The sequence below is a fragment of the Martes martes genome (assembly GCF_963455335.1).
Source record: "Martes martes genome assembly, chromosome: 4".
Classification (NCBI taxonomy): Eukaryota; Metazoa; Chordata; class Mammalia; order Carnivora; family Mustelidae; genus Martes; species Martes martes.
The window spans coordinates 159,696,023-159,716,209 of NC_137891.1; the positions used below are offsets into that span (position 1 = coordinate 159,696,023).

Sequence of the window (20,187 nt, forward strand, 5' to 3'; positions counted from 1 at the left end):
TGGGGGAAGGGTACAGTCACAGACTAGGAGTAAGGGAAGAAAGAGGAAAGAAGTTCCCTTCCATTCCCACTGCCCTTGACCTGTGTACCCTAGGGAATCCCGGGTTGAGGTTCCCATTGCCTTCTCAGCAAAACCCTACAGATTCCTTAAAATTCTCGGAATGATTAAGAAGCACCCTTTGGCTCACCCACGGACTCTCTTCTATTTCGCCTACACACCCATCCATCCATCTGTCCTCCTATCCACCCATTTCTGCCATCTCCTAGTTTGTCTTCCTAACCATATAGCTTTCCATTTACTCTCTCATTCTGTCTGTCCCTCCCGTTCTCACATCTGTCATCCCACCAATCCATCCTTCCATCCACCTGCCCAGTCGTTTTTCCTCCTGTCTGCCCCTCCTGCACACAGCCTCTCACCCTTGCAAGCCAACCAGCCACTTTCCCATTCACCCCTGCCTCTCTCTCCTCTCCAGTTCTCCAGCCTCCCACCTGTTTATTAGCCCATTTTCCAACTACCCTTCCATTTATTTTTTTTTTATCTAACCATCCACTCCCTATCTGTCTCTCCATTTGCTCATCTGATCATCCAGTGTCCTGTCCGTCTGTCCACATTCTTCCCCTTCTTCCTTCACCCCATTTTTCGTCTTACCCACTAACCCATCTATCTGTCCATCCATCCATCCACCCACCGGTCTCTCTGCATCTGTTCGAGTGTCCATTCTGTTCTCTTCCAACCATCTATTCAAACTTGCCAATTAATAAGCTCAGTGAGACAGAGCACCTGACTCGGGTCACTAACGATTGTTACGTGAACGATCATGGGCGAATGTAGCAATCTGCCAACTATGGTGAGACCCTCACCATTTAGAGGTGGCTGCTGAGCTCAAAGGAGCATCCTGAGGCTTCTGGCCTGCATCCTTCTGGGGCAGACTGGGGTGCTCTGCCTCTCCTTCCCCGGTGCTCCTGCCCACAGAGGTTTATGGTCTGTGACATGTTGTGCACACCTGGGGGAGAACAGAGGTATCACTAACTTTTCCCCTCTCCCACAGAATTGCTGCCCCTGCCCACAGCTGCGGGGCTGGATGGACCGCTTAGGGCAGAGGCAGGGGTGGAGTGGGCAGAAGCTTTGCCCAGCCCTCCCTGCCTTTGTCTGCATGGCGCAGTGGCCTGAGAGAAAGAGAGGCCCAGGCCATGACTTCTCTAAGGAAGGCTTTGTGCCTCAAGGTCCCTGTCCAGCAGACTTCCCTATACCTTCTGCTCTTTCTCCATTTCTAACAGTAATTTTGTCCTGGTTCTTCTCCCAAACCCTGTGGGCTGCCCCACTCATGGCCTCAGTTGGAAGGACATCCTTAGTACCCACCCAGCACATCGGTTAACAGGGCCCCTCCAGGCATTCCAGCATCTGAGAAGGCCAGAAATCCTGCTCCATGAGAGTCACTAGGTTCTGGGCCCAGAATTAAACCCAAAGCAGGAAAAACCTATTCCACATGAGTTGTCTTTTTAATTTCTGTTTGTTTGTTAACCAGCATCTCACTTCCTCATTACACCCTCTGCCGTCTCCCAGCCCGCTCCCCTGCCTCCCTCCCCCAGCTCCTGAGCACTGTCCTGAACTATGGCTGTGGGACACATCCCAGCCTGAGCACCCGGGCGCAGGGATGTCCTGGCTCCCCTGCCCAGCCCCTGCAGCCGGCGGGGCCCTGACGGGTCTTCGAAGCCACAGCCTGCCCGCCAGGCACTGCATCAGTGAGCCCCCGGCCTTCGCTCTCCCCCTGCCCTGCGGCCAAGAGCCTGAGTCCATTCTCATTTCTTTCCAGGGAATCTGACTAAGCACATGAAGTCGAAGGCCCACAGCAAAAAGTGCCAAGAGACAGGGGTGCTTGAGGAGCTGGAAGCCGAAGAAGGTACCGGACTGCCAACTCCCTCCTCCCCACTGTGCCCTCCTCACCGTCTCCCCTCCTTCCTCTGCCTGCTCCTCCCCTTCCTTCTGTCCTCTCCCTGCTGTCTCCTCTCCCGCTTGCTTTTGGGCCCTCCCCACCAGCCAGGGTTCCCATCTACTGGGAGATAAAGGTCAAATTCAGAGGGACTACCCCCTTCTCTCCATACACTTCAAGTCCACGTGCTGCGTCACACTGAGCATGCATTGTGGTCTAGCAAGGAGGCAGCGTGCCTGATGCCTTGCAGGCAGGTGCTCAGCCAACGTGTGATGCATACACTAGCACATGAGTAATTGTAGTCAACATTGACTGAGCACCTACTATGTGTCTGGCGGGTTGTAAACCCGTGCTGGGGATTATCTCATAAATCCTCATGGTAATGCAGAGGGTGGGGGTACCTATGCTCCACATCCACCCCCCACCTCCACATTCTGGGCCTGAGCCTGACACCTGGGTCTTTTAGAACTTGGGAAGCTATCGAGAGAGCCCAAGCAAGACCTGACAGCACCTTGTCACCTCCCCATCAAATCCCACAGCCCCAGATCCGCACCCTGGCCAAAGTCCTCCATCAGCAAGAGGCACTTTAGAACCTACTTCTGAAAAAAACCCAACAGAGGAGGGCATGGGGGTCAAAGGCCCTGGCCAGCCACGGCATCCAGGGAGGAGGCCAGAAGGACTTTGGCGGGTGGACAGCAGTGTCTCCCCCTCCCCACCCTGACAAAGGGAGTCAGGGAGGCCATGGGCATTCCCCTGTACACAGCAACCCTTTAACCAGATTTCCTAAAATCAGTATCAGGATTTGGAGTGTGACAAAGAGGGTGTGTGTGTGTGTGTGTGTGTGTGCGTGTGTGCGTGCACATGCACGCGTGTCTTTGTTTTTCTGATTTCAAGATCCATTTACAGTCTTTCAGAAGAGGTAAAGCATGTTTCCTTTTAGGTGTACTACATCACCTTTACTGCACTAAACACGGTGAACTTGGGGCTGTTCCCACCAAAATGAGAATGGGGGGGTCACCGTGCTTATCTAGAATGTACATTAGGCCGTTTACACCTGTTGTCTCACTGACTCCTCATAGCGAGTGGTAGGAATTTGTGTGACCCCGTTTTCAGTTGAGGAAATTAAAGCTCAGATAGGTAGAGGCAGCTGCTCAAGGTGACACAAAAATGCTGGCTGTACACCACCTCAGTGCCTGCTGGGCTGGACCTGGGGGAGCCAGAGCCTGAACTCAGAGCCCGCCCAGGGAGAGTCAAGAAGTTGCGACTGGGACGCACCGAGGGTCCACTGAGGGACCCAGGGCTGGTCCCTGCCCCTCTCCCAATCTCAGTTTCCCAATGAGGCAAAAAAGGATAACCATACCCACCTCGTTTGAGGATAAAATCAGCACATTTATTCTAGAAGTAATTACTGAACACCGGCTCTATCCCAGGCCCTATTCAAGCTGCTGGAGATCCCACAGTGAATAAAACTATATGTTTTACTCTGAAAGCTTACATTCTCCAAGGGAGCAGGGCAGCGAGCAAATGCAGAATAGGACAGGGTCAATGAGTAGGAAGCAAAGATGCGCGTGAGGGGCTGGGAGATGTGGGAAGGGTTCGCTCTGGCGTGAGGGGAGTGGTCAGGAAGTCGGCGGGGGGTTGGGGGGGGGGGTCTGGGGAAGGGCTCTCCCCCAAAGGGAACAGAAGGTACAGAGCTCCTGAGGACCCGAGCGGGGGGGCGGGGGATGAACTCAGAGAACAGGGCCATGAAGGTCAAGGGGTGGGCTGGGCTGTGCGGTGGAGTAATGTCCCCGCTCTGTGTGCAGAGGACGGTCAAGACAGGGTGCGGCTGGAGGCAGCTGTCAGGCCGAGCCCGCATTGGCTTGGACTGGACGGAGGTGGGGAGAAGTGGTAGGGTTCTGGAAACATTCCGCAGGTGGAGCCGACAGGTTTTGCTACCACGAGGGGGGATGGTGGTGGCATGAGAGAAAAGGAGCCAGGAATGAGTCCGAGGTTTATGGCTTAAGAAACGGGAAGGACGGAGTCTCCGCTTCCCACGATGATGAGGAAGGTTCTGGGAGGAGCCTCTCTGCAGGATGCCAAGTGGTGCTTGGGAACACAGCTTCCCTGTGGCCAGGTTCCACGCCCCCCCCCACCAAGCCCCGCCCCCAACAGTGAGGAGGTTGGGCACCAGCGCCACCGTGTGGCCAGACTCCCTGGCCACCCTCGCAGGCTTCATTCTGCATTTCCTCCTTGATCCCTGGCCTGAAGCCGGCTGGGTTTTGTGGATGGAGGCTTGCTGGTGATGCCAGCAGTGGACTGGCAGCTCCGTGAGGGCCACTGGGGATGGACCCCCCGGGCAAGGGCATCTTACACAGTCCTTCAGGAGCCCAGATGCAAGGGGTCTGGTGAACCCCATTCTAGACAGGGGACCCTTGGCTTCCATCATTCCTGCCCTAGGTGCCTAGGGCAGGCCACTCTGGGCCTCCACTTCCTCATTCATAAAGATATCTCTGCTGGATATCAGGGGACACTGGTCTTGACTCTCCCTCACAAGTAGAACTACCCTTCTGACCATCAACTGTGAGATGCTTGCAAGGCTGACCATCTGCTTGGCATTTTGGGGTACTTGAGGTATTTGCTAAATTGTATTGGGTACTTACTATATGTCAGACCCTCAGGATCCTCCTACCAGCTTCATCAGGTGACTTTTACTGCTCTTTCCCCCATTTTACAGATGAGGAAACTGAACACGGAGAAAGTCAATTGCACACCACACAACTAGGAAGGGTAAAGCTGGGATCCAAACCCAGACCATTTCCTGCTTCTCGGTGCATAAATATCATTTTATACTGGCAGAGTAATAATGCAAGGGTTGTAAACCTTAGTCCTGACTCAGCCAGTGCTCCCTGGCTGATCTTGGGGAGGAAGCCCTTGCCCCCTCTGGGCCTGGATTTCCCCATATGTAAATGAGGGGTGAGGCGAGGTGAACTGCTGGGTCTGAAATTAGGTCTGAGGCAGGGCCTGGGGCACTGCAACTCTGTGTTTTGCATACCCCCCCCCCCACCACATCCCTCCTGCCTTCCCCTTTGCTCCTGGTGGCCCAGAGACCCTGCCCTTGGTCCCTTGACCCGCCCTTCATCTACCAACCCCAGTTCCACCCCATGGTTTTTGACCCACCAGCATCCACTTCAGGCCTCCTACCGCTGCATGCTGAGCTGTTCACAAGCAGGAACACCAGGCTTTCCAGTTGCAGGGCCGCTGGGGCATGGTGGAGTTTGGAAGCCCGGCCATGGTCAAGTCAGCTTATGTGTCCAGCTCTCTTGGTTGGTGGTGGAATGGGTGCTGACAATGAGCCCAGAGGGGGGCCGGCATGACCCAAACCCTCAGGAGCCTGACAGGTGGGCCAGATGTCAGCAGAGCTCTCCCCAGAGTCCTGACTGGTGCCCATCTCAGGGATGCCCACACTTGACTGGTGTCATGTTAGAAGTGACCTGGCTGGTTGGGGCTGCCCCACCAGCAGCCAGACCTGAAGGTATTCCAGAAGTCTGTTCCCTCCTCACTGGGAGCAGCCGGAGTTCTCCAAGGGCAATGCGTCCTCTGGACAAGAGCGGCTGGGACGGGACCCTGCTGTGCGGTCTGAGGCCAGCTTAGCCACTCCTCCCCCTCCCAGAGGCCAGGACCTGCCACCTGCCCGATGCTACTGGGCCAGCCAGCAGCAGCCTGGCCGGGGTGGCAGGTGTGTGTTTAGACTGACCATGGCCAGTGCTGCTGGACCAGCTTGCCTGGCTGCTGGGTCCCAGAATACTAGATTTCTTCATGAATGTATTGAGTGGCCATAATTATTTGAGCCATTTCTCTGTGCCCCGTGTGGTTATTCCTCCTGGCCAAGCCTGTGAAGGAGGTGAGAGTGTCACATTCGTTTGACAAAAGGGGAGATGACAGTACAGCAAGGTGACTGCACAGGCTCAGAGGGGATCCTATCCTGAAATCCTAGTGAAGAGACAAACCAACAGAAAGGCTTGTCTCGTTGGCTATGGTTCAGTCCCAGCCCTGGGACTTACCTTACTTGAGCAAGCTACTTAATCTTACTTACCTTGGTTCCCTCAACTGTAACATGAAGATAAGAACAGTGGGACCTCTTGGAGCATTTGAGAATTAGATGAATTAACACACGTGAAGGTCTTAGAAGGAACCTGGCCCAGGGTAGTTACAAGTTAACTGTTGTTCGCTGGGATTCTTTATGTAGTGTTCCTATAGGTGTTGTGGCCCCCATTCTCTCCACAAGCTTGGACCATGGCCACAGCTATCAGGCCCGGTTTGCAAACAAGGACAGGGGCATAGAGGGCAGTGGCACGTGGGGCCGGCTGTGACCCTGGGGCCTCCTGTGTCCACCCCTCAGGAACCAGTGATGACCCGTTCCAGGACTCAGAAGGGCGAGAGGGTTCAGAGGCCGTGGCAGAGCACCAGTTTTCAGACCTGGAGGACTCAGACTCGGACTCAGACCTGGACGAAGACGAGGATGAGGATGAAGAGGAGAGCCAGGACGAGCCATCAGGACCAGCCTCGGAGGCACCCCCGCCTGGCCGGCTGGCCCCGCTGCCAGCAGACTCCTCCCCCAGTCCGGGCCCTCAGCCCCCAGATGCCACCTCGGGCAGCCAGGCCACGCGGGGCAGCTCAGGGTTGGAAGCGGAGCTCTTGGCAGCTGGCAGTGGCTCCACGTCCTGCCTCAGCACCCCATGCCTCCCCCGGCTGGGACCGGCCCCTCCAGGCCCAGTGGAGAAGGACACAGGCTCAGCCCTGAGCTCCAAGGCTGCGTCCCCAAGAAGGCCGTGGTCCCCAAGCAAAGACTCAGGCAGCCGCCCACCACTGACCCACAAACACTCACTAACCAAAAGCGACTCGTCTCCCCAGCGACACTCACCGACCCGAGAGCCACAGGCCTCCACCCCAAGCCCGCCTGGCCCCCAGACGGGCCCTCTCCCTTGTGGGTCTCCAAGGCTCGAGCAATCTCCTCTCACCCCCCGCCCCCTGGGAAGGGAACTGCCCTCTCGAGCGCATCCGCCCCCCGAACGCAAGGGGGCCCCGGACCCGGGCCCCCCCAGACACTCACCCACCAGGAGACGGTCCCCGGGCCAGGCCGAGTCACCGCCACGGTCGGCGCTGCCAGGGAAGTGGGCCTTGGCTGGGCCGGGCAGCCCCTCAGGAGGCGAACGCGGCCCAGGCTCGGGGCTGGCCCCGCGGGCTCTCTACCGGCCCGTGCCTCTACCTCACAAGCTTCTTGGCAGAAGCCCCGAGACCTACGCCTCCACGTGGGTGAGTTCTTGCCCCTAAGTGTCTGGGCTGCTCATCCCTGATGGGTGGGGGGATAGGGGGGCACAGTGTACTCCTCCTTGAGGCATCAGACCCGTAGCTAGGTGCGGCCGGCTGGGTGATTGCTAACAGAGCAGAAGTTTGTGGGGTGCCTCCTATGACAGGCACCCCACGGGGACCCCCAGAGCCAGCCAGGGTAGCCTTGGAAGCAGCAGGGCATGGACACGGGGAGTGGTCTTGAATGCAGGCAGAAAGGCTTGTGCCATTCCCCTCCCAGTCCCCCAACCCCACCTCCCCAGCAGCCCTTGTCACCAGCAGCCTCAGGGACACCACAACCAATGCCATTCTTGCCAAACCATCACTGTCCATCAGCACCCTCCCTGTCCCCGCCCCCAGCGCCATCTCCACCATTACTAAGCTAACAAGCGCCGGCCACCGCTGGGTCAGCTCCATCCGCATTCCCACGTCGGCAGCCCAGCACCCTCCCGTCACCTCCAACTCCATCCCTGTCAGCTTACCTTTACCTCCCAGTGCCTCTTCTGTCGCCCTATTGTCATAACCCAATGCCACCCTCCCCTACCAGCAGCATCGACACCATTGCTCAGAGGCTTAGGCTCCTGGAGGAGCACGGGCTGGGAATCTTCCCTTTTGGTGTCACATTATCATTGCTGATGGTGGGAGAGTGTAAAGAACCTGGAGTGGGAGCTCATTTCCAAGGGTAGAGTTGGGTCAAGACCACGCCAGGAGCAGGAGAGGCAGCAGGATCGAGACAGAGGGTCAGGTGTGCTGGCCCGAGGCATGAAGACCGTGGGGACTCGTGTGCTCATGATCACCTCAGGGCTGGGGACAGGGCGGCACCACGGGCCGGGGGTCGGAGCTCAGCTTCTGCCCTAGCTCAGCCAAGACTCCTCTGTCATCTCGGGCGAGCCCCCTGCCCCTCATCTTTAGGCGGCGGGGGTCTCCATGTGCCAGCACCTAGCCCTTGCCTTACCCTGTCTTCTTTTCTGACCCCAGCAGAAGACCGCATCCCGGAGCCCCTCCTGCTCACCAGGCCCTGCTCATCCTCCCTCTTCCCGACCCTTCTCAGCCCCCCATGACTTCCATGGCCACATCCCAGCCCGGACAGAGGAGAACATCTTCAGCCATCTCCCTCTGCACTCCCAGCACTTGACCCGTGCCCCGTGCCCCCTGATTCCCATCGGCGGGATCCAGATGGTGCAGGCCCGGCCGGGGGCCCACCCCACCCTGCTGCCGGGGCCCAATGCCGTCTGGGTCAGTGGCTTCTCAGGAGGTGGCAGTGACCTGACAGGGGCCCGGGAGGCCCAGGAGCGAGGCCGCTGGAGTCCCACCGAGAGCTCGTCAGCCTCCGTGTCCCCTGTGGCTAAGGTATCCAAATTCACACTCTCGTCGGAGCTGGAGGGCAGGGACTACCCCAAGGAGAGGGAGAGGACGAGTGGGGGCCTGGGCAGACCTCCTGACTGGGAGCCCCGAGTGGCTGAGGTGCCCGCAGAGCCTGTGCCCACCCACAGCCCCCACACCCCGCCCGAGGCCTCGCCCCGGCTACCCCAAGGCCGCAGGCCAGAGTCCTGGAGCCCCCGCTTGGAGTCACCACGCACACTGGCCAACCCCGTGGCCTCCGCAGCCTCACCCCTGGACCGCAGCAGTTCCGTGGGCTGCCTGGCAGAGGCCTCCACTCGCTTCCCAGCCCGGAGGAGGAACCTCTCTGGGGAACCCAGGACCAGTCAGGGCTCCCCCGAGCCCTCAGGAAGTGGGGGGCCTGAGGCACTTCCCCACCAGCCCAAGGACAGGGGCCCCCCGAGCACTTAGCCTCTCGCCGACTGCTTCAGCATCTGGCTTCCGGTGTTCAGCAACAGACATTTCCAGCCAACTTCCTCGAATCATCTTGCTCTCACGGGCTCCTTCTCCCATCTGTCCGTCTGTCCAAACAGCTTCTGCTCAGCACCCAACTGTTCTATCTTCCCACGTATGCAGTTTCCTGTGCCTTTTTCTGTACCTTTTGTTGCTTGAAAAGAAACAAACAAAACACACGCACACATAAAAAACAAAAACAAAAACCAACCCACGAGGAGTTTGAGGCTGTGAATATTCTGTGCTTTTTTTGAGCAAGGGTGTAGGTGTGGCCTCAGCCTGGGCCACTGTGGTCTGCAGCCACCCCCCAGGGCTGTCAAGAGGTGGCCACGTGCTGAGGGAGAGGGGATGCACTGAAGGAGAAAGGAAAAAAAGAACAAAAAAACTTTAAAAATATATAATTAAATGTAAAAGCAAGCACTCCTATGTACAGATGTTCATGGTTCCTATTTATTCCCACTTCATTCCACTCCAGCTACCGGCCACCCTCACTGCCAGCAGAAGGTCAGTGGCCCAAGGCAGGGGGACCCCACTCAGCCTCTCAGAAAACTCCAGTTTTCTTTTTCCCGAGGAAAAGAAAATGTTACCTTTCTTAGGATTTCAACACACATGAGAGGAGCAGACAGAAGGTAGGAGCTTTTTGGTTCCGCCAAGGCTCCCTGATACCCAGGTGGCCTGAATTGTGGACCCTTCCTGGCATCCTGACAAATTCCCCCAGGCCCCACCCTCAAACCCTCCCCTCTATCCCCACCCCTAGCCCCTAAGCTGCGAAAGGAGCCCCGACTGTTCATGTCCTGGTTCCTGGGGACCCAAATGGGGCCTTGCTTCAGGCCCCCAGCTACAGACTGCCTCCCTTGTTCTAGAAACTACCCACAAGGCCAAAGTGACAGGGCCCAGACCCTAGGGGTCAAGATCCAAGGTGTATTATTGCCTTGCCTTACCGAGGTCAGGGCTTGGGTTTCGTTGCATGTTTGGTCCCTAGGGCTCAAAGGGCCCTATTTCTTCCATGGCTGAGCTTTTCTAGTACTCAGAACTGGAAGTGTAAGTGTATAGGGACTCGTTTCTGGACTTCTTTTTAAAAGCAGGACTGGGTTCCTCCTCTCATCCCCACCCCACACACTGTCAAGCCTCCACTACCCCCCAGGAAGCACCCAAAACCATGACTGCTGGGAACTGCCCAGGCCTGTTTGTTGGCTTAAATCTCTTTGAAAAATCACACACACACACACACACACACACACACACACACACACACACACACAGGATGGTATTTGGTATCTCTCCCAGCCTCCTCAGATTCTCTTGACCTAGAAGAATTGTCCTAAATCAACTGAATTCTTCTCCAAAGCAATCAGTACTAGGCAGCGTCTCCTCCCTCAGCCTTGTCTCCTCCCTCAAGAAACTGCTCTGTATTTCCTGGGGGCAAAAACCTGCTTTGTAAGAGAAATAATATGACCAGAAATGAGAATCCCAAGGTGAAATAGAGAACTCATGTTTACCCTGCCCTGGGAGAGGCGGGTTCTCTCCCAACCTTCCAGAATTTCTTTTCTTTCATTTCTACAGAGGGGGAGAAACCACAGGGACGATGGCCCCGGCCCACCGGGGCTAGGTGCTGAAACCACCTTACAGAGCAGCCGAGTCCCTGGCCGGTCCCCAGGCCTCAGCCAGGCTGTGCGAACGAACCCTGTGCCTGGGGCTTCCTGAGCGGCTGCAGTTGTACAGACAAGACATGGGTTGAGGCTGTAATTCCCTTCTCTGCCAGTTCAGGGCCTTTCCCTGCCTGGCCTCTGCTGAGTAGACAGGCCAGCCCCAAGTTCCGGACAACGGGGAAGGGCCTCCCTGGGGGTCTGCTGGGCTCCGGGGCGCGAGGGGTGAGGTCAGCTGGCCACGCTCAGCTGCCTGCCCCAGGGTCCGGGGCTCCTGCCACACTGGGAGAAGACCAGCAAGCCCAGCCTTGACTCTACCGGCCCTGTTTTGGCCTCACAGGAAATGGAAGCTGCCCGGCCCTGGTTACAGCCCAGGCTTCCCTCACTTTCCCTCACCCTCACCTCTCAGCCCTACCAGTGGACACTTCTAGCCTTGGGGCCCGGGAGCTAGATAAAGGGCATCACTTCAGCCCAGGTTTGAAACCTTCCTGGGCAAGATCTTCCAGCCCAGACCTACAAAGTAGCAGACAGGGGTTTTTGCTAGCCGAGCCGAACCCCTGACCTTGGGGGTAGTCAGGCCTCTCCCCCCAGGCACACACCCCTGCTCTCCTGGGTGTCATTCCCCTCTTCTTGGACAGCCTGGCCACTGAGATTTCCTCCCTGGGAGATCCAGTCATGGTCAATGTGGTCAAGGGGGGAGAGTCCTCGCAGACACTCAGGCCCACAGGCCCATAAGCAGAGGGGACAGGGAACGGGAGTCACCGGAGATCCATTTCTCAATAACAGGGACACAATGCACAAACAGAATCTGGCTGAAGGGCTGTTGCCCCACACCGATCTCCAGAGGGACGGAATCAGTGCCACCAGCCTGGGACAGACGTCGCTGGGCAAGGGCTAACCCCTCCTGCCATCTTCTGCCCCTGCTCTCCCAAGCGCAGAGGCCCCAGCACACACACACCTCCATAGTTCAGAAAAGGACGCTCACTCCATGCCCTCCCCGAGGGTACCCCGGCCTACTCCCAACCCCTCCCACATTTGCAGTTTTCGTGTCATGCTCCTGTTCCTGTTAAGCGGGGGCAGCACCAAGAGTAGTGCTGATTGGCTGCCACAGACACCTGTTGGTGCTCTGTGGCAATGTGTTGTGTGGCCACGCCTCGCATTAGGCTCACTCTGGTCCTTGGCTCTTGGCCGTGTGGCTGGAACCAAGCTGCTGAGGTCTCCGAGCCAGCCCTCGCCCTCTGTTAGGAATTCCAAGACACTCGGCCCCCAGGCCTACCCTCCAGGATGCCCCCGCACCCTCAGCAAGCTCAGGGCCATGCTGGGTACTAACTGCGTTCTTCTCCGAGGCACCACGCCCAGGCCCACCCACGGCCCCCCTGCCCATGGCTTGTACTCTGGCCCAGCCACAGATCCCCTCCAGGACGCTGACAGCAGCAAGCTGCCTACTCTCCCTTTCCATCACCTCCAGCTTCAAGGCCCAGGAGTCCCTCTGCCTCCCTCTGGGGGGAAAAAGTCTGAAAGAATTAGCTTCCAGATCCCTGGTGCCCCGTTCCATTCTCCACCCTGCCCTTCTGAATAGGAACCAGCAATACATCTGAGCTGAACGGCTCTCCAGTCCTTTCTCCAGGAAAAAAAATCCTCCTTAAAGCAGAAACCCTGCCTCGGAGACAGATCTGCAGCCCTGAGCAGGGGGGAGAAAGTTCCCGAAAGCCAGTCCCGCAAATTCTGCTTCCGTGGTGTGGCTCCGGTCTGCTTTCCATTAGAAAACCGCTTCGGCACTTCTGATCACTTTACTAAACCTAGCGTTTAAACAGAAGAAGGAGAAGAAGAAGAGGAAAAGAAACCGAAAAAAGAAACGTGTAGGCAAATGTAAGATACATGTGCTCTGTAAGATAAATATTTGCCTTTTTTTTTTTCTAAAAGGTGTATGTATTCTGTATGTGAAATTGTCTGTAGAGAGTTTCTATGTTCTTAAATGGCAATACATTCCAAAAATTGTCCTGTAGATATGTACAGCAGCCACACGGGGATGGGGTAGTTTTGCCTGTAATTTTATTTAAACTCCAGTTTCTACACCTGCAACTTGCAATGTCGGTTATGGTATCTATCAGTGCAAAAGAGAAAAAAAAAAAAAACTCAACAAAAAAACCCATGCAGGTCTAAAGCACAGAGTCTGATGTACAAAAGGAAAAAAATGCTCAGTATTGATGTGTGTGACCTTTGTTGTAAATTACATCTGTACTGTGAATGAGAGGTTTTTACAAGTATAATAATTGCCTTTATTACAGCTCCGGCTGAGTGTTCAGCCTGAGGATATTTTTTAAAAAAAAAAACACACAGCACGTTGGAATAAATTTGAAAATCCCAACATAGCCCTGCTCGCCTGGCTCCTGGTTTCTCATGAGGGTTGAAGAAGGTCAGAGTTGGAGGGACGCTTGCTGTCTTGAGCGCTGCTTTACAGGACAGCGATCAGGCCCAGAGGAGGAGGTGAGCAGGCCCCAGACACACAGCCTGGGCCTTGTGGGGCCCCTGGCTTAGAGGCCTGGCGAGCACCGGATACATCACCATTGTGATCTGGGGGTCTTTGTTTCCTGGGGTTGCCCTGGCTAAAAACAACAGGAATCTATTCCCTCAGAGTTTTGGGGACCGAAAGTCTGAAGTCTGGGTGTTGGCAGACTTGGGTGGGCTCCTTCTGGGGGCTCTGAGGGAGGGTCCAATCCACACCTCTCCTGGCTTCTGTGGCCTTGCGCTGAGACTTGGCGGGCGCTGGTGTGTAGCCCTGCCTGCCTCCTGACTTCTCCGTAGGTTCCCTTCCCCTCCCCTTCTCTTCTAAAGACAATGGTCATGGGATTTGGGGCCTACCCTAAACCAAAATGATCTCATCTCCAGATCCCTAACTGAATATATCTACAAAAACCGTTTTTCCAAATTAAGGTCACACTCGCAGGTTCTGGGGACCAGAGCATGGGTTCCACTTTGGAAGGCCATCATCCAACTCCCTGCAGAGTAAGACGGGGAGTCAGACCGTGACCCAGCCCCTTACTGCCTGTGTGACCTTGCGCAAATCACACAACCTCTCCAGGCCTCCGTTGCCCAGCTGTAACGTGGAGGGTGGTGGTGGGGAGTCAGTGAGATGGTCTATACAGGGAGGCTAATGCAGCCTTGAACAGAGAAAGCCTCCAAAAATCTTCTCTGAGCAGCTCTGACATGGGGGCCTGGGGATGCCAGGGAGAAAAGGCCAGCATAGACCCCCCACCTTTTGAATTCTGTAATGATTTGTTGAGTACCAGTGAGGGGCCGATGGCTGGATACAATAGTGAGCAAAACAGTCCCACCCTCAAAGAGCTTACATTCTAACACGTCATTGCATGTATATTACCTCCTGATGATGTCATTAATGACCCAATGGCAGTGGCTGTAATTGCTGTGGTGGGAAAGAACAAAAGCTGTGGTCCAGACTGGGTCTGAGTCGTCCTAAAGCCCTTTCTTGGGAAACACCTAAGGGGCAGAGAAGGAAAGGGAAGCCTTGAGAAGGAGCAGCTGGGAAGTTCAGCCCTGAAAACCTAAGAAGTTCTGTTTCAGCTATGCGGGGATCGCCGCTGACTTCAGGAAAGTCAGGCCTAGCACGGTGCCTGGTGCAGAGGGGGCCTTTCCCAGGTACTGCTGGGTGTCAAATAAAGGGTGGGAAGCGGGGACAACAGATCCAGATGCCTTCCCAGGGGAGAGTGGGGCAGCAGTTGGAAGGAACATGCAGCCCAGGGAAGAAAGACTTGCTGTGCTGCTGGCGGGGGGGATTTGGATGAGAACAGAAGTGACCGTGAGCTGTCTTCGCTCGTTATTTCAGAGGCAAGCCAGGTGTGGCAGAGGATGGTTGGCCTCCGGTGAGGCTGCTGGGGTGCAGGGAGAGAGGAGGCCGCCACCGAGGGACAGGCCGGGGGAACGAGTGACCGGGGGACTGGGGGAACGACTGGTGACTGCAGGGCCTGGGGGGGCACTGGGGCTCTGAGCGAAGGAGTGAGTAGCAGTCAGGAGAAAGGCTGCCTCCCGCAGAGCCAAGCACCCCCAAAACTCCGGGGCTGACTTGGCAGAAGCCTATTTCCCCCCTTGGCCACACTTTCAATGTGGGTCAGCAGGACAGCCCCACGGATCCCAGACACTTAGAGACCCAGACTGATGGAGGCTGCATCTCTGTGCTCCCGTAACCTCAGAAGCAGATGAAAAGAGCGCTGTGCTCCCTTGGCCTGACAGATAAATGCTTCCAGCTGGAAATAAACCTCCCTCCGCTCACATTTCAGCGGCCAACGCAAATCACATAGCCAGGCCTCAGGGAAGAGACCCAGAGTCCCTCCAAGCAGCCCTCACGATAATCATGCAATGCTAGGACTTCCTGAAATCAGAAGTGCCCAGGAAAGGGGCAGAGGTCTGAGGTGGCAGGGGGCGGGGCAGGCCTGATGACATCAGCCTCAGAGGTGTTGGATTTTTCCAGGCGATGAAAGAAACAAAGGTCTGGAGGGGGCCCAGAGAGGGAAGATGGCCTCTGGCATTAGAATTGTGGGGTGCGCAAGGGTGACGAGACACCAAGGGAGTGGCTTCCTCGCCACCCCTGGGTCTCAGTCCAGGCCAGAGGGAAAAGTCCCCAACAGCCCCACAGAAAAAAGAGATTTTGTAGATGCCACGCCCCGTGCCTAGCATTTTACAAACCTTACAACAACCCAGGAAGGTGAGAGCTACGGCCCCCATCTTTAGAGGAGAAAGGACCGCCGCCAGTCACACGTGCGTAGCTGGTCGGGGGCAGCGTGAAGACGGACCTGACGCCAGGGCAGCTCCTCATGGAAGCCCGTGTTCCTTCCTTCTCTCCGACCGGAACTCTGGCCCTCAGGCAGCTCCCCTCCTCTGCCCCGGGAAGCAATGGGACAAGGCAGGCCCAGACTGGGGCCTCTCCCCAGCAGCTGCCTGCTTTCTCTGCAACGCCATCTGGTAGTCAAGTGGCTTCGTCGTGACGAGGCCACAGGCCCAAGGATCAACCAAGGTGCCAAGGTTTGGCTTCCCGGACTCGAGAGTGTGAAGACTGCACGTGAACTCTGCGGGACTCACCACCTGCCCTCGACCACCTGCCTCAGGGCCCAAGGCCTCCCAGTCATTCACACCTCCATCAGGCCTTCCACAGCTGCTCCCTAGAGGTCACGAGCACTTTCCCTTTTTATGTAAGGCAGGATGGGGCACATGCCCCCATTTTTCACAGGAAGGGTCAAGCTCCCAATCACGCCTTGGCCAATGGCAGGGCCAACGACCTAGTAAGACCTGACCCAGAGCCTCAGCAGGGTTTAGGCTGCTGTCCGTGGCCACGGGGGCCTGAGCCAGGCTTTGCCTGGCTCCTCATCCAGGGCTGGGGTGACCCTGCCCTCACCCCAAGGCCTGGATGCTCTCTGGGCTCGGGACCTGGAGACACCGGGAACCAGGCTGCTGCAGGCAGGCCAGCCTGAGATGGGTGTGAGTGGAGGAAAATGGGAAGAAGAAAGGGTCGGGGGAGGACAGGGCAGCTGAGAAAGAGTGGCCTGGGGCTGACTGCAGGGGCCCATCACAGGGCAGGGGGCTTGCAGTCCCATGCTGTTTATAGAGGAGGAAAACTGGGGCTCAGACAGATGCTGCTGCCTCCCAAGGTCATCGTGCTAAGTGGCAGAGCTGGGATTTCAAACCAGGACCTTATATTTGGGACGTGGTTGGCTTCCTATGGAAAGAGAATCTGCCTCTTTGCTACTGAGCAGCCCCGGAATCTGGGTTGGGTTTGGGGGACCCCAGCATACCTTTTCCCTGGTCCCATCAAAGCCTCAGCCACTTTAGGGAGACCGGGCTGCCAAGTGCCCCCTTTTATAGATGAGAAAATGGAGGTCCAGAGCCGAGAAGGGCTTGGCCCAAGGCCAGGGCTAGGATTCCTGAACCCTCAGCACACTCCCCCTGCACACCTGCCCACCCCTCCTCTATCCACCCCAAGCCCAAGTTCACCTGCCTGGCTATCCTGCCCAGCTCTGCCTTTTTAGGAAAGGAAAAGAGCAGCCCCGGTGGCAGGCAGGCTAGTGGGCAGGCGGCCATGCTAATCCACCAGCTCCCGGCAGCTCTGGTTACCGTGGTTTGAGGCCCCAGCAGCCCCGGCTGGGAGTGCCGGCCCAGCCAATGGGTGCTGCCGGCTGAGCTACCCTGCCAGAGCCATACAAGGCCTTGCTGCGGCCCAGTCTCAAGCCAGCACAGGGCAGCCCTAGCACCGGCACCCGCCCCGCCTGGGAGCCTGCCGGCCCAGCACGTCCTCGGACTCTGCCTAATCCAGCCCGGGAGTGGGCAGGGCCGTGGTGCACGTGCACCAGGCCCAGGGCTTCCCAGGGTCAGGAGGGTGGCACCACGAGGGCAGAGGCCAGAACTGGGGCAGGGGCCTAGCTAGCCATGGGGATCCCAGCCAGATAGAGCCCTGGCCGGTCCAGGCTGAGCCGTCTCTCGTCAAGATGCCCTTCTGTTCCCATCACCCCTTTGGCCTGACTGGCCACCTATCCTGCTCTCTGGGAAGGGTCTCAGCAGAGTTAGTATCTGGTTCTTCCTGGGGTCTTCCCAGGGTCCAATCCCTAACTTAGCTAATCCATCCTGAGTGTAAGCTATATGCGCCTTTCAGAATTAGGGGTGTCTGTGAGTGTGTGCATGTTGTGAGAGTCATAGACATATATGTCCCCTGATGGAATTTGTGGGGTTCCTGCTCACTTCTGAGGACCTGGGCCTGGGAGGGTGGGAGCAGGCAGGGACAGGCAGCCCCTTCCCAGCAAGCTCATCCCACCTGTCAGCTCACAGTGCCTTCAAACTAATGCTCACAAGATCCCTGGGAGATAGGAAGGTTTTGCCCCATTTGACAAGCAAGGAAACTGAGTCACAGATTATTTGCTCAAGGTCAGGGTGCCAGGATTCAAACCCAGAGCAGTCTGACTCTGGACCACCGTACATGCAGACTTCCTCCTCTAGGAATTTCAGATCTTGGAGGGACGGGGGCTGCCACTTGGACCTAAGTGCATATGCAGGAAAGAAAATGGCTGCCCGAGGTGAGAGGACCTTTGCTCCTGTGTGGGATGGGCTTTCCCAGACCCCTGACCGCCATTGCCCAGGCCACGGCCATGGCTGCCCGCATGTTCAGAGGCCCGCATGGAGCTTCCCTGACTATCAGATTCATCATGGAAGCCACCGGGTTTGAGTATCATTATGGGTCCTACGTGGACCGAGCTGAGCTTGGAGCCAAGATTGCGGTACTCTCCAGGGCCACCTGGAGGTGAAGGAAACGTGCCGGCATGGGGGGTGGTGGGCCAGGCTGCCACTGGGCCCTGTTGGCTCACCCAAGAAAGGAGATAAATATAGACCCAGGATTACTCAGACACAGCCTGGGAAAACCGGCTCCACGCCTTAACTTCAGCCCTGGACCAGTCTCACCTTTACCTGCCTGCCCACTCTGTGCCCGCTGCCAGGCCCGCCCCGCCTCCTCCCAGGACTCCCCACCTGGGAACTCTGGGACAGCCCTTCCTACCTGCTCTCTGGGGGCGGGACAGAAACCAAGGCCCAAGAGGGAGGAGGGCGCTTGCCTCAAGTCCTCCAGCAGGTCAGGTGCGAACAAAGCCAGGGCGGCACCTGGCCTTAGAGGTCACCTTCTCAGGCCTAGGCCCTCCATCCATCTGGACTCAGTTTCCCCATCTGGGAGAAGGGGGCCTGGCACACCTAGCCCTCCATTGCCTTGGGCCTGGGGCAGGTACCATGGAGCTGGAGACCTCCCAGCAGAAAGGGGATGAGGCTGGGACCTCGTGCACGAGGAGACGCTGGCCCGAGTGGGATGTGTACAGCTCTGCTCTGGCACTCGGACTCTGGAACCAGATCGCATGGGCTCAAATCCCGGCTGTCCCTTTGTCAGCTGTGGGACTTCAAGCAGGTTACTGGATATATTTGTGCCTCAGTTTCCTTGTCTCTAAAATGAGAATAACAATGGTAGTTCTTATTACATGTTATGATATAATATAAATGTTACATGTAATATATATTGCGTACATACAATAACAAGAGCCCATAAGGGCGCCAGCCTCCAAGAGTGCCAGGGAGGTTTAGATGAGTTACTACAGGCCAAGCATTGACACCCGGGCTTGGCACGGAGCAATGGCTCGTGCATGTTTATTGCGATCACCTAGCCCAGCAGATGGGGGCTGTGAGGCCGGGGCCTGGGAGGGCAGCTCTGAGGCTCTCGCCTGCCAAGGGAACAGCCTGGCCCTGGGCCACACCACGTTCAGGTCCCTGCTGTGCTGTGACCTCTGCAGCAGCCCCCCTGCACCCCTTGTGCTCGTGAATGTCCACACGGATGTCTGTGCTCCACCATGAGTACCTGCACACACACACACGTCCGTGAACAAACGGACACCCAGGGCACAGCCATACACACAAATGCACACCCATGTATGGGCACAGAGAGGCGGGTGCCTGCAGGTGTGTCCCCATACACCCTCACCAGCACGCACGGTCTCACACTCAGGGGTGTCCCAGCCGGGCCCGGCCCTGAGGTGACCGTCTTCACAGCAGAGGAATGCAGACAGCTGGGGACACTCTGCCAGCGGACGTGAGGGAGAGGCCCCGGGGAAACCACACAGGCAGACATCCAGGCAGGCATGCCAGGCTGAGGCGGGGCCCTCGGGTGCCAGAAATTGTGCTGGGAGGGGGGGCATGTGCAGATACTTTCGTACTCCCGTCTCTCCCATCACCCAGTGTCCTCAGAGCCTCTGGGACTTCAAGGTCAAAGGGTCTCACAGACCATCGTCCTCCCCCGGAGGTAGCGAGCAGGTTCTGACTGCCCAGCCCTGCTGTGTGGCAGGGCCCTGTCTCTCTCCAGGCTGCAGTGGCTGGTCTGAGCTGTGAGGGTCCACACCAGCTGGTCTTCCTCATGGGGGAACCAAGAGAACCTAGGACCACACAGATCTACAGGAGGACTGCAATCATTGACTCAACTCAAGGGACGGACACGATGTGGAAGTCTCTAGAACTCCTTGGGTACGGCTCATGCTGACCCAACAGCCACTGTGCGCTAAGGTGCTTGCATTTACCAGCTCCCCGGATGCTCACAAAACAGGTCCTACTCTCATTTACAGACATGGAGTCCGAGTCTGTGACCTTCCTGGGTCCCAGAGTTGGCCGACTCCCGAGCCCAGCCTCCACCCAGGGTGCGTGTGTGCGGCCTCTGCCACAGGGCACGTTGCATACAGCAGGTGAAGAGGTCTGCAGGTGAGGCCTACACACAGCAGGCAGCATGAAAAGCATGGTCCCAGAGGCAAGGATCCCTGGCCCCAGGTGGCACCTTGCCACATCTACCCTCTGCAGATCACAGCTGTGCTACGCATGGGTGGGACCACATGGGGGTGGGGTGAGAGGGGTGGGGGGAGGCTGAGAGCC

General features: G+C 57.1%; 1 protein-coding gene across 2 annotated transcripts in view; it reads left to right on the forward strand.

Annotated features, from left to right (window-relative positions):
- The window catches only part of HIVEP3 (HIVEP zinc finger 3), a gene marked incomplete at its 5' end in the record, with an annotated part of 56,731 nt that extends 47,290 nt beyond the window's left edge, over positions 1 to 9,441 (forward strand). Inside the window, 3 exons of one of the 2 annotated variants that reach the window (XM_080802163.1) lie at positions 1,814 to 1,900; positions 6,312 to 7,225; positions 8,237 to 9,441. In XM_080802163.1, coding sequence (XP_080658289.1) covers positions 1,814 to 1,900; positions 6,312 to 7,225; positions 8,237 to 9,049 — 1,814 coding nt within the window. In that variant the 3' untranslated portion in view covers positions 9,050 to 9,441. The remainder of the gene's footprint in view (positions 1 to 1,813; positions 1,901 to 6,311; positions 7,226 to 8,236) is intronic. The other variant, XM_080802162.1, reaches the window with a different exon arrangement.
- Positions 9,442 to 20,187: the final 10,746 nt, after the last annotated feature.